This window comes from Nicotiana tabacum, chromosome 1 (genome assembly GCF_000715075.1).
Source record: "Nicotiana tabacum cultivar K326 chromosome 1, ASM71507v2, whole genome shotgun sequence".
Classification (NCBI taxonomy): domain Eukaryota; kingdom Viridiplantae; phylum Streptophyta; class Magnoliopsida; order Solanales; family Solanaceae; genus Nicotiana; species Nicotiana tabacum.
Window position 1 is genome coordinate 213128820 of NC_134080.1, and position 11790 is coordinate 213140609.

General features: G+C 34.5%; 1 protein-coding gene and 1 long non-coding RNA gene across 3 annotated transcripts; one reads left to right on the forward strand and one right to left on the reverse strand.

Moving 5' to 3' along the window:
* Positions 1-907: 907 nt before the first annotated feature.
* Positions 908-6585, reverse strand: LOC107808449 (protein TPX2-like). Of its 2 annotated transcripts, XM_016632977.2 has the most exons (20): positions 6264-6585; positions 4919-5015; positions 4653-4809; positions 4538-4568; positions 4259-4436; positions 4045-4141; positions 3846-3956; positions 3614-3727; positions 3365-3538; positions 3200-3262; positions 3049-3126; positions 2805-2963; positions 2585-2716; positions 2413-2496; positions 2209-2328; positions 1941-2107; positions 1741-1849; positions 1591-1650; positions 1416-1510; positions 908-1332 (listed from the first exon to the last, which is right to left on the reverse strand). In XM_016632977.2, the coding sequence occupies exons 1-20, from the start codon at positions 6403-6405 to the stop codon at positions 1212-1214; spliced, it is 2289 nt and encodes a 762-aa protein (XP_016488463.1). In that variant the 5' UTR covers positions 6406-6585; the 3' UTR covers positions 908-1211. The 2 variants fall into 2 exon arrangements, with proteins under 2 accessions (XP_016488463.1, XP_075112724.1); XM_075256623.1 differs by lacking the exon at positions 4538-4568 and having other exon boundaries at positions 4259-4447; positions 4636-4809.
* Positions 6586-8471: 1886 nt separating this feature from the next.
* On the forward strand, positions 8472-10094 carry LOC107808450 (uncharacterized). The gene is made up of 2 exons (XR_001653136.2): positions 8472-8610; positions 9896-10094. It is a non-coding gene; the product is annotated as an uncharacterized LOC107808450 (long non-coding RNA).
* Positions 10095-11790: the final 1696 nt, after the last annotated feature.

Sequence of the window (11790 nt, forward strand, 5' to 3'; positions counted from 1 at the left end):
CAAGAAAATGCTGCAGCAGGTTACAAACAATTTCAGATTGGATAAAAAAAACCGAGGCAAAAAATGGATATAATATGCTTGCTCTCTCTCTTCTGTCATTGTCTAAGCTCAGTTACTATAATAAGTATCAGTTCTATTGTTTGTGACTTTTATAATCATAAAGTTTGAAGCCTTGAAGATATTATTAAATCCAAGATCCTGAATGGTAGTTTTGTACCACTTCAACGTAATCCCACATAACGAAATTTGTTGTAATTGCCCTGCTAATATGATCTACTTATCTATATAACTCTTAAATTTGAGTACATGCATTATATATGTTCAATATACCGTGAAGAAGCAAATGCTATACCAGGAAAAAAAAAAGAATAAAAATTTTTAAAACAAGAGAGCAATGAGTTCAATACTTGTTATTTTTTGTCGACTTTAAGTTATATATGTTGTCTTCATTGATAGAGAGGATGCAACACTGAAGTACGTTCATCTGAATTCAGAACTTTCGACACTGAGCATAATTTTACACATGTTGAAGTTGAACCCCTAAATTTCGACTAAAATAATGTAATTAACTATGACACATTTGACAGTAGCAGCTAGCTTAATGGAGTTTGGATAATTCGAAATTTGTTTTAATCATGCAGAGAAAGTAAGATTTATAAAAGAGAAAACTATGGCTCTAGTTCTTTTGTTACAAGCTATATATTGTGCATTTGTGCCACAATATGCACTGCTTGCAGGTGCTTTTGCAAGTTATAGGCTATGTTGCTCGGACTCTCCGAAAATGTAGCCATAGTGTCGGATCCTCCAAAAGAAGTGCATTTTTGAAGGATCTGACACGGGTGCAGCTACATTTTGGAGAGTTCACGCAACATAGGTTATAGGCATTTTGTTCCCTTGGAAGATTTAATAAAGTAACTAACCAACCGAATACTTGAATGAATGAATGAATTACACACTAATAATACTAGCTCCGATTTTGCATAAGTTTAACTAACATACATTACAAATATTTCTCTAAACTCAAACTAAAGTGAATTTGTAGAGCTCCGATTTTGCACAAGTTTTACATACATTACAAATATTCTTCTGAACTCAAAATTTCCCCCCTCCTCTCTGTGTAGAATTCAAGATTTCTTGAACAACTAATTAGCAGCTCCCCAAATTTTTGAATTGATCACTACCTCATTTGAACCGGGCTGCCATTTTTATCACTACCTCATTTGGTAGGCAGCACTAGAAGCTGCCGCATAAGGGCAGGTCATTGCCCTCCTTTCTTTTCTCTTAACAATCTGTAGCTTTGGTGATCTTGCCTTTGTCACTTGTTTTGAAGACCTGTGGATGCAAAAGATTTAGAAGAACGGAGAAGGTAGAGAAGAAAAAAAGCAGAAAACATCCAACATGCTAAATTTACATACTTCTGAGGTTGAAATGGATGATCAAATTTAGGCACAGGTCTTGCATGGGGCACCAAAGTTCTCCTCAGTTGTTTCAGCGCCTTCTCTTCCTCCATCTATCCATAAATGAAATAAGAATTCAATCCGATCTCATCACAACATTACATTAAATGACAAAATCAAGATGTGCGCATACCATTTTTGCAGATTCTGCCTCCTCTCTATACCTTTTATACATCATCTCTTTCTCCTTAATCTGCACAGTAACAACTTATGACCTGAGCATTGGATGCCAAGGACGAAGGCAAATCTATGTACGCGCTTCTGTAATGGAACAGAGAATTACCTTCTTATCGAACTCAGCTCTATCATGAGCACGGTGATCTACATGCAGTTTAAAGTCTTGAACTTCAGTGAGGGGTTTACGTACTTTCTCAGGAACTGGTATTGGGTCCCTGCATTATTAATGATGAAAAATATAAACCATCTTTTGACATAAACTGAGAAAACAACACTGTGTGGAAAACTTGTTCTTTTAGTTCTTACTCTTTCAATACTGGTTGCGCCTTAAAAATCCTCATCTTTGCTTCTTCCTCCTCCATTCTTCGCCTTTCTTCCATATGCCTCCGCATCTCCTCCTCATGCTTAGTGAGACTCTCCAATTGGAAAGGTTCCGGTCTTGTGCACTGCTTTGGTTCTGGTTTTGGTGGAATCTAGCATGACAAAACAAGGTAATGACGAACGTAAAAACAGGATTGCAGAAAGAATCCATGTTAGAGTAGATACTAGAAAAGATTGGTTAGGACAAGCGTACCACGGGATAATCAGTGGTGTATGGATACGGAGTTGCTTTGTGAATTCTGGACCGCTCCTCCTCGATTTGTTTATGTAGAAGTTCGGTGAACAATCTCCTCTCTTTCTCTGCACCTCGTTCCTAAACTCCAATGAAGGCCAAGATGAGGGAACTGCTGTACTTAGCTAAAAAGGAAAAAACCAAGAACATAACAAAACTACATACCTCAGTGTGGAGATGAAAAGGATTCGGGGCGGTGTTTCTAGGGAGAGTAGTCTTGTCATTTTGAGGTTCAGAATTAAGGGAAAGCTGAAAATAGGGAAAGATACAATGATTAGGAAGCAAGTGTTGAACAGTAAGATAATAGGGAGTAAGAAATATGACATTAATATGGAACCTTGTCAAATATATCAGCTACGTTAGTTGGAGGCGGAATACGTTCATCTGTGGCAAAATGAAATTCCTGAGGCACTGTTACCTGCCTCTTTATGTTGCAGAACATCCCCAAATCTCCCTTACTTTCAAAAATCTACAATTTGAGGAACTTAGCAACAAGGGGAAAAGTAGAGAGCAAGAGAGTTTTCCTGTATAATAATCAGAAAGGCAGCTGTGGTTACCTTCTTATTCAATGGCCTTGCCTTAAAAATGGGAACTTTTTCAAGTTCTTCCTTTTCCATTTCTTCAGAGCTTTTGATCTTTGGAGGCCGTGCTCTTAGTGATGTTTTAAGAAGAGGTGATTTTGGAGCTGTAAGATGCGTCGGCTTCCATTGATGACTCTGTGATGAATGAATTTGTTTTTATTTAGTACCTAAAGCAAATAATTTTTTTTTACTGAGTAATTACAGGAAGCACTCCCTATACCTGAGTAGATTCTATTGATGCAACTGTTGATGTTTCAGCATTTTGATTCGCCCGTGCCATAGTTTGCAAATGAAATTCCTGCAGAAGTAAAGATTAATATTGGATATCAAATTTACTCTGAATATTTTGATTTTGATAATCTATACAATACCTTAAATTCTGGTAGTTGAGGTGTACTCTTCGGTAATGCTGGTAGAGTTGGAATTTCCAATATCTGTTACCAAATAGTCAAAACAATTTGGAAGGTAAGATCAAAAGACACTATTTAAAATCAAGAAAGGAGGGATCAAATGTCTAACATAAGGGGGTACAGTACCTTTTTGTTTAATGGTCGAGCCTTAAACTTGGGAATTTTGGCCATCATTTCTTCCTCTAGCTCAGCTGAACTCTTGACTCTTGTTGGACGAACACGTTGAGCTGTTACAAATTCAGGTTCTTTAGGCCTGGTCAATATAAGCTTATGCTTCCTCTGCATAACAGCTGGATCATCCTGTGTAATGAAAATACTTTAGAAGAAATATAAAGGGAAAGCTAGTCAAAATTAAGCAGCACTCGAGTGATTTACATGTAAAGTAGAATTGCTCATGCGAGATAGTGACATCTCCCTGGTGCTAGATTGGAACTTTTTCATCATTTCTGCTGTTGAAACAAATGGGGCAACTGGTTCCCGAACATACATCTTAAGAGTAGTAAATAATGTTGTGTTAGATTCAGAACATCCAAAATTTGTATATATATTCCAAAAAAAAAAAAAAAAAAAAAAAAAAAAAAGAAAGGAAAATGCTGTAATAGCCAACCTTTCTATCCTTTTTATGAGTTTTTGCAGTCGAAGAGAGTAAGGCGGAACTGCTGCTAGCAACTCCAACTCTTGTTTTGTGCGGCAGAATCTGAGGTTTGATGTTAAGAATCTACATATTGGGTGGAAACGAGATCAAGGTCAAATAAAAAGTGAAATATTCTGCATGTACACATACGATCTGAAAGATAAAAATCAACCTGTCTGGATTTTCCGTCTTCTAGTTTCTGTCTCTTTATAGCTTGGTTTTCATGAGCAAAATTAGGTGCTTTAATGGCACTTTTCACGGTTGGTTGCCTATACAGCAAAAGAAAATGCATTATTTCGACAGACCACAACATGTTAGGATGGCAAAACATAAAAGGGAGCGAATTGAAAGATCAACGTGCTAAGATACTAAAAGTGTTAACTTACTTCCTCGTACTAGCTGGATTACCACTCTTCAATTGTGACTGTTGCATGTTAGATTTTGACTGTAATGCTGATGGATTTCTAAGAATGCTGGCGATCTTTTTAGCAGTCTGTTGCTTCTTGGAATTAGTCTTCCTGTCACTCTTCAGAGATATCATTGGTGGTGCGGGGGTACTAATTTCTGTCACAAGACTTGTGGTATTAGATCCATTATCAGCCAAAGGGGGTAAAGAAATTAATGCAAGTGAAAAAGCCAAATGATAACACTGCAGTATAACTGACCTTCTACATTTGACTGCTTCTGAATAGGTTCCTGGAAATTAATAAAACAAAATTGAGAAATAGAGCCTGGAAATAGCGAATAGCGCTTCTCTTTATACAAGATGTGGAGACATACCGGATTAGGAGGACTGCTACCAGGTTTTTCAGTAATCGCATTTGGCGTTACCACTTCCTTACTTCGAGAAGAAGTGAGCGCCGCTGCATGCTCTTCAATCCCACCATTTAACCTTACCTCGTCCTTAGTTCCAGAAGCAGAGGGCTCGGTTGTAGGCCTGTTTCAGGTGAACGATCAGTAAGTTATAAAGAGTTGGAACGTGATGTCAAAATTGGCATCAAAATCATCTAAATCCGTAAAATTTAATGCAATATAAATCAGTAGACCTTGAATTATTATCCTGCACTTCCTCGTCTTTGGTAAAATCACATAGGCTCTCAAGTTGAAATGTTCTACCACTCTTCTTGATTCTTTGCGTAAAAGCTGCAAAAGCCAACACAAAAATAACCAATCAACATTTCGTCGCCAATTGCGACAATTACAATCCACATTGGTTGTCTATAGAATGATACAGGCAATTTTAACAGTCTACAGGATCTAATGCCAATGCCTATGGACTGCATAAATATAACTGGTCATGCCTTGAAATAGAAAGGAAATTATCTTACAGTAACATCATGCTACTACTGAATTGTGTTGATACTCTCTCCTCATTCATCTCTGGTTGCATATCTAAGGTTTCAAAGTAGTAATTTTCTGTTTATATTGAGTATTTTGAAGGCAGCCGTGGGAGGGCAGTAGCATCGTGCTCACTTCTTCCACCATGTAGGTGAAGATTTCAAACCCCATAAGCGTACCGATGCTTCTTTTCCCCCCTTTCCCACTCTCTCTATGTAGTAACGAAAAGATTCCAAAACAAAATCAAAAGATTTTTAAAAAAGGTTAAACAAAGGGAAGAAAAGTTATAGTTTTGGCATAAAAGCTTCACAAGCCAACAACAACAAACCCAGTGAGTTCTCACAAGTAGGGTCTGGGTACGTTGACCATACCCCTGCCATGGGAGGGCGGAGATGCGGTTTCCGATATACTCTCGCCTAAAGACCAAAAAGCTTCACAAGCGAAAACAGAAAAAAACAAAACTCAGGCTCACTTTGCAGATTGATCCTATATTTTTAGAAGACTACTCAACAGCAGCTATAGAAACCCCCCCACAATTGCAATGGACATAGTTACCAATCTACATTGATTGGATATACAATAATTTAAACAATTACATATGATCTAGTGAAAATGCCTAGAAGACCCCTCAAACATATTAGTCATGCCAACTTGAAAATAAACAAAATTATCCCACCTATTCCCACAAATAAACTAAAACCAAATGTTTCATATGCAACTATTGTGTTCACACTCTCAAAAAATTTGAATTAATTTCTGTTCATATTTACTATTCTGAAGGCTACCATGGGAAAAAAAAGGCAATGCCTTTTACGAAAGCATCTTCAAATTACACTTTTAAACTAACCCTAAATGGAAACTCCTCTCTGTATCATTCAAATATCGCCACAAATTCTGGAATTCAGCAAAATTGGCCCATTTCCAAAAAATGATACAGGCATGAAAGGCAAAACTTTACGCTAAGAAATGTGAAACCCCAAAAATTACGGGGGTGAGAAAACAACTAAAGAACCCAAATATTAAATACGTAATTAAATTCAAAAGTAGACATACGAGAAGGGGCATAGCTGATTGTAGACTCGAACCAAAGTTCAGCCTTCCGCATATCCTCCTCCGTTTCTCCATTCATAAAGTCGTAGAATCGTGGCGCCTCGAACTCATAATCCGGGTCAATTATCAAATTCGGATCTTCCATTTTTCTTCCAGTTAATTACACTCCGTCAGTGCAAGAGAAATGGTGTGAATTAATCACTGCGCCCACAAATTTGTAGGGGAATAAGGAAATAGTGGATTGATTTTTGGATTGATTTCTCCGTCAGTGAAAGAGAAGAATTTCTTGTTGTTTTTTTGCTGTGTGTCAAAGGGAGAAAAGAATAGGGAAAAATTGGGAGTGTAGAGAGGATATACGTTGTGAATTTGGGTTCAACGGTCGAATTTTTTGAAAAGGGGGAGGAGCTGTGTATAACGGCTATAAACGACTATTATTCAAGTAGAAGGCAAATTTATGTCCTAACAATATAATTTCTATTACCACAAAAAATAAAAAATAAATAAATTTTCTCATTACCTGCTTTTACAAATTATTACTACTTTTTATTCTATTTTTTTGTAAAATTCTAGGGTTAATAACACTTTTGGTCCCTCACTTAATGGTAAATGTTGCTTTTAGTCCTTGCTATATTTGACTATGACATATTTAACCTTCTATTATTTGAATTGTGTACTTTTGATCCCTTTTGTTGTGAATATTCACAAATTTAGCATCGCTTAATTACCATATGTTATGAAGTTTGTATTGTTACTCCGACGGTAATGTATTTCTAAAAATAGTTCAAATACAATATATTTCCTACCTAAAATGGACCAAAAACACAAATAGGGGAGCCTTGGAGCAATAACAAAGTTGTATTCGCATGAACTATAGGTTACAAGTTGAATCATAAAATTAGTTACTATTACTTGCATTGGGGTAGGCTGCCTACATCACATTTCTTGAGGTGTGCCTCTTCACTTAATCCTGCGTAAACATGAAATACTTCGTGCATCGGGCTGCTCATTTTACCTGAAAAGTCAAATGTTATGAAGCTAAATGTGAAGGGAGTTCACTTTGTTGACTTCAACTTATTTTCTCTATTTTTATACTTAAGGTTATAAATTCATGCTCACTTTTAATTATTTATTAACTCATTTGTATACTGGCTAGAGAAAGTAAATATTGAATCTGACCAACATTTTACCTAACGATCCCTATTCTCTACAAAGATATCTTATACAGTTATACTCTCTCTGTCTCATATTATGTGTTGTGTTTCTCTTTTACACGCTCCTTAAGAAATATTAATTAGGAAAGAGATTGGAGTACTATTCTACCCTTATTTATATCTTAAGATATAATCTCTCTTCATTGAATATTTATTCTATTTATGTGACATCTCCATCTTCAAGAACAATTATTACTAAGGGTAAAAAGGAAAAAATAATCAATTTTATCTTGAACTTCTAAAATGACAAACAATTTGAGTTAAATATCTTTAGTAACCACGTCTGTGAATATGAAATGGAGGGAGTGCCATATACTACTCCCTCTGGTCCAAAATAAGTGATTTTTTGGCTTTTTTCTTGTGGTTCAAAATAAGTGATTTTTCCAGATTTCAAGAATGAATTAATTATTTTTTTCCTATATTGTCCTTGGAGTAAATAGTGTTGGAATATGTGTTATGAGTATTTATGTGAGATAGTAAAAGTTAATATGGTCAATTCCATTGCTAATTACTATTAAAAGATGGATTTCTTAATCTGTGTGAATCCAAAAAATCACTTATTTTGGACCGGAGAGAGTATCATTTTTTACCACATCTTCTATAAAAAGGGTCATCTAACTAAAATAACCATATATTTTAAGCAAGTCGATATCGTTATTAATGCCATGCAACATCTTTTTGTGATTCATCCTCCTGCAACAAATTCCCCAAAATTCAGGCCAATTTCCAGGACAAAATTAATGAGCTTAGTTAGGCATTAACTATATACTCATCCAAATTTAATGATCATAGAATTAATAAAAAACTGCCACTCTTGTCCTACAGAATCATATAAATCTCTACTACCTAGCAAATTAAAATGGACTTAGTTCCATCACTGACCATAAGAACCAGAAGTAGCAAATGGCAGCCAAGAATTTAGCATTCACATTTCTTATACTTGTCCTCGTCGTGGTTCCATTTCCAGGCATAGCAGTCTATGTTACGCCTGGAAATGTAACGTGCCACGACGTGATTAATTACTTCGCATATTGCCAAGAATATGTAGATGGAGATTATGAAGATCCAACTCCAGCGTGTTGCGATAACTTACATATTATGAACGAGAATGTGAAAAAGGATAACACAGAAGCTCGTAGGTATTGTTATTGTATTGAAGTTTTTTGTGCTACAGTTGGTCGTCCTCATCCTCCTTATCTACAGTCTCGAATTACAGATCTTAATATAAAATGTAACTTTCATCGTAGTTTTCCCATCTCTGAGCATATGGACTGCACAAAGTACGTATATTATATCACTCTCCTTAATTTTCTCCTCCTTTTATTAACTTTTGTATATGTACTCCGTATGTTTCAATTTATATGACATGTTGGTTGATTTGATACTATTTTAAGAAAGAAATGTAAGCTTTCGAAAATTATGATCTTAAACATGTCATAACGTATGTGTGACTATTAGGGATGACAAATGGGTGAGTCGGGTATGGGACTAGTGACGGCTCAACCCTAAAGCCACTAAAGCATTGGCTTTAGGCCCATGTAAAATTAAGGCCCCAAATTTACTCAAATTATATATAGTATAAATAATATGTATTTATTATTAGTGATAAATAAATTAGTTTTAATAATCTCTTGTCAATTTTTTAAAGTTTATACTAAAAATTGTAGATTATTCAATTTGCATTTACTTTGTATTTTTATTATTCTTTTTTGTTACCTCACGTATGGTGGATGAACTCAACTTCTTAATTTGTCTAATTCATTGCAACTTGAATAATTTTGTTTATAACTTTGATTTTGTAGAATCTTCTTCTATTCTTTAAGTGCTTTTTAGACAATTTTTCAATCTTAAGCTAATGAAATTCTCAAAGGATTAAATATAAAAAAGTATTTCTTAACCTCGAATGTTTTTTGAGACCTCTTTTTATATTTTTGCTTTAGGCCACATGTAGTGTTGAGCCGTCTCTATATGGGACGGGTCGAAACGAATAATAAAAAAAGGATAAATTATCCAACCAGATTCATATTTAATTTAATATGAATAAAAAATGGGTTAACCGGCGGATAATATGGATAACCATATTATCCATGAACTTATTGGATATGATCACTTTTGGGAGAATTCCTAGTCTCCCAAATTTTTGTATATGTACTCACTATGTCAAGTTATGTGACATATAAGTTTGATTTGATACTATTTTAAAAAAGAAATGTAAACTTTTGAAGATTGTGATCTTAAACATGTCATAACATTTGTATGACTATAAAAACTTCTCATTAAGAGTTAAGTATTTTTAAATATAAAAATATATCATTTCTTTTGAAGCAGGCGGATAAGAAAATAGTGTCACACAAATTGAAACAGATCGATGAAGTATTTCTTTTGGTTATATCGTAGTAACTAATACTTCTTCTTTGGGTGCAGTGTTTAGTAAGAGAATATTCAGCTCTGCAGAAGGGCAGCAGTTCTCCACAATGCTATGTTAGAAAAAGAAAATATATTGTATATATATGATCAATTGGACGAATGATGAATTCATACTTATCTCAACATGTAGTACAACACCTCAATCCCAGCCCGGGATCAGCTATACGAATACTTATTGATTATATTTCTCCATTCACATTATCTCAGATTAATACTATATAACAATAACAATAATTACGTTTCAGTCTTAAGTAAGTTATTTTGAACTGACATATCCCTTCTAAAACTAACCCAATAAGATTTTATTAAAATAGACGGTTTACAAAAATGGTCGTATAGCAATTTATACGAATCAAGAAATATTATTAAAGTTTATAGTCTAAATCCTTTCTTGATAAATATAGGGAAAAATGCAGCATATATAGATTCCTAACTTCTTTTTTCCGATTTTGTAAGACCAACTATCTTCATAACCAATACTTTCAATTTACATGGCATAATTTTCATTTTAGAATATTCCAAACTTATCCTACTAGATGTAATTATATATGGTCTCACTAAGGTTCTGAAATTCAAATATATTTAACTAATAAAAATTTAATTAGTTTTGACGTTATATTCTTTTCTTTCAAACTAAGATTTTAACTGTCATAATATTTTCTTCACCTTCAATTATAAAAAAGTAAGTCAAATTAATCTCTTAGACACTCTCTCATGATCAAATAATAGCGTCACGTAAATAAGACTGGAAAAGTCATAGAATTTGCGAGTAAATATTATGTTTCATCCCACAATTGGGGGATACAAATTCATTACTCTTAACTAGAAGTCTCGACCTCGAGTTATAAAAATGGAATTTTTTATAAAAAAGTGTTTTTCCCTTAAATGAATTCTATGCAACGTAAATATGAATTAACTGTGAATTTCAAATACCAAATCGTTATACCTAAAATAAAAGCATTTATGGGTATAGCCTGGTACTACAGTACCACTAAGTTAGATTAGAAGATCGAGTTAAACCTAATTAGAAGTTTCGAGCTTGACTTATAAAAATGAAGAAATGTATTGTCTGTTACTACTTCCTTGAGTGATCTAATGTAGGAAATTATGTGTATTCTGTTTCATGCACAAGTAATTCTCTGCGTTACATGCGGAAAAATAGGAGGAAAATAAATTGTGGTACCTTAAGCTCCATAGGTTGTACTATGTAATTGGACTTTATCTTTAGCTACTATGTAGCCTATATATGTCTTATGACACTGATTAAAGTTAAATCGAAATTAACGACCACACTAAACTTTTTATTCATTTGTTTAACTCGCATGTAAAAAGATTTGTTTAACTCGATTTGATCCTAAAATAATAAATAAACTAAATAAAAGCAAGACTTAGCGTTAAAATCGAGATAAAATAGCAGACAGTTTGGTTCATGGAGCAAGACTTCCGAAGGCAGCAATAAGAATATTGTTACACAGAAAATAAAGTATTATTTAACTTGGAATAATGTATAATATCAGTTTGTCAGAATTTTTCGTGTCCTACAACAGTTGTTGAAGTCACTATTTATAGCTATACGTAGGGAACAAGATCCTAGGATCAAGCCCCTCTTAAATATCAATAATGGGGGCGATTGATGAATATGTAATGATAGATAATGACTGCTAAAATTCTCTGTAATGAACGTGTATTCAATACTGAGGAATATTCTTCATTGAATGTCATCTGGTGGCAAATATTCGTTTGCCCTCGTTAACAATGTTCCCTTCGGGGTCTACCCGATGACATCCGCAGACGTTGTCCTCGGTCTTGGTTTCAACTCGCCTTGTCTTCCGTTTGTCCCTGATTCCATGTGTCACTCTATTATTCGAGTATTTAATGTGAACCGATTTTAG

Bases quoted from the DNA above. Each gene is read 5' to 3' on its own strand.
- LOC107808449 (XM_016632977.2), bottom strand. From the start codon at position 6,405: ATGGAAGATCCGAATTTGATAATTGACCCGGATTATGAGTTCGAGGCG. The intron at 3,127-3,199 runs GTATTGTATAGA...TTACTTCTGCAG, and splicing joins CTCAACTACCAGAATTTAAG to GAATTTCATTTGCAAACTAT. The intron at 2,497-2,584 runs GTTCCATATTAA...CCCTATTTTCAG, and splicing joins TAGCTGATATATTTGACAAG to CTTTCCCTTAATTCTGAACC.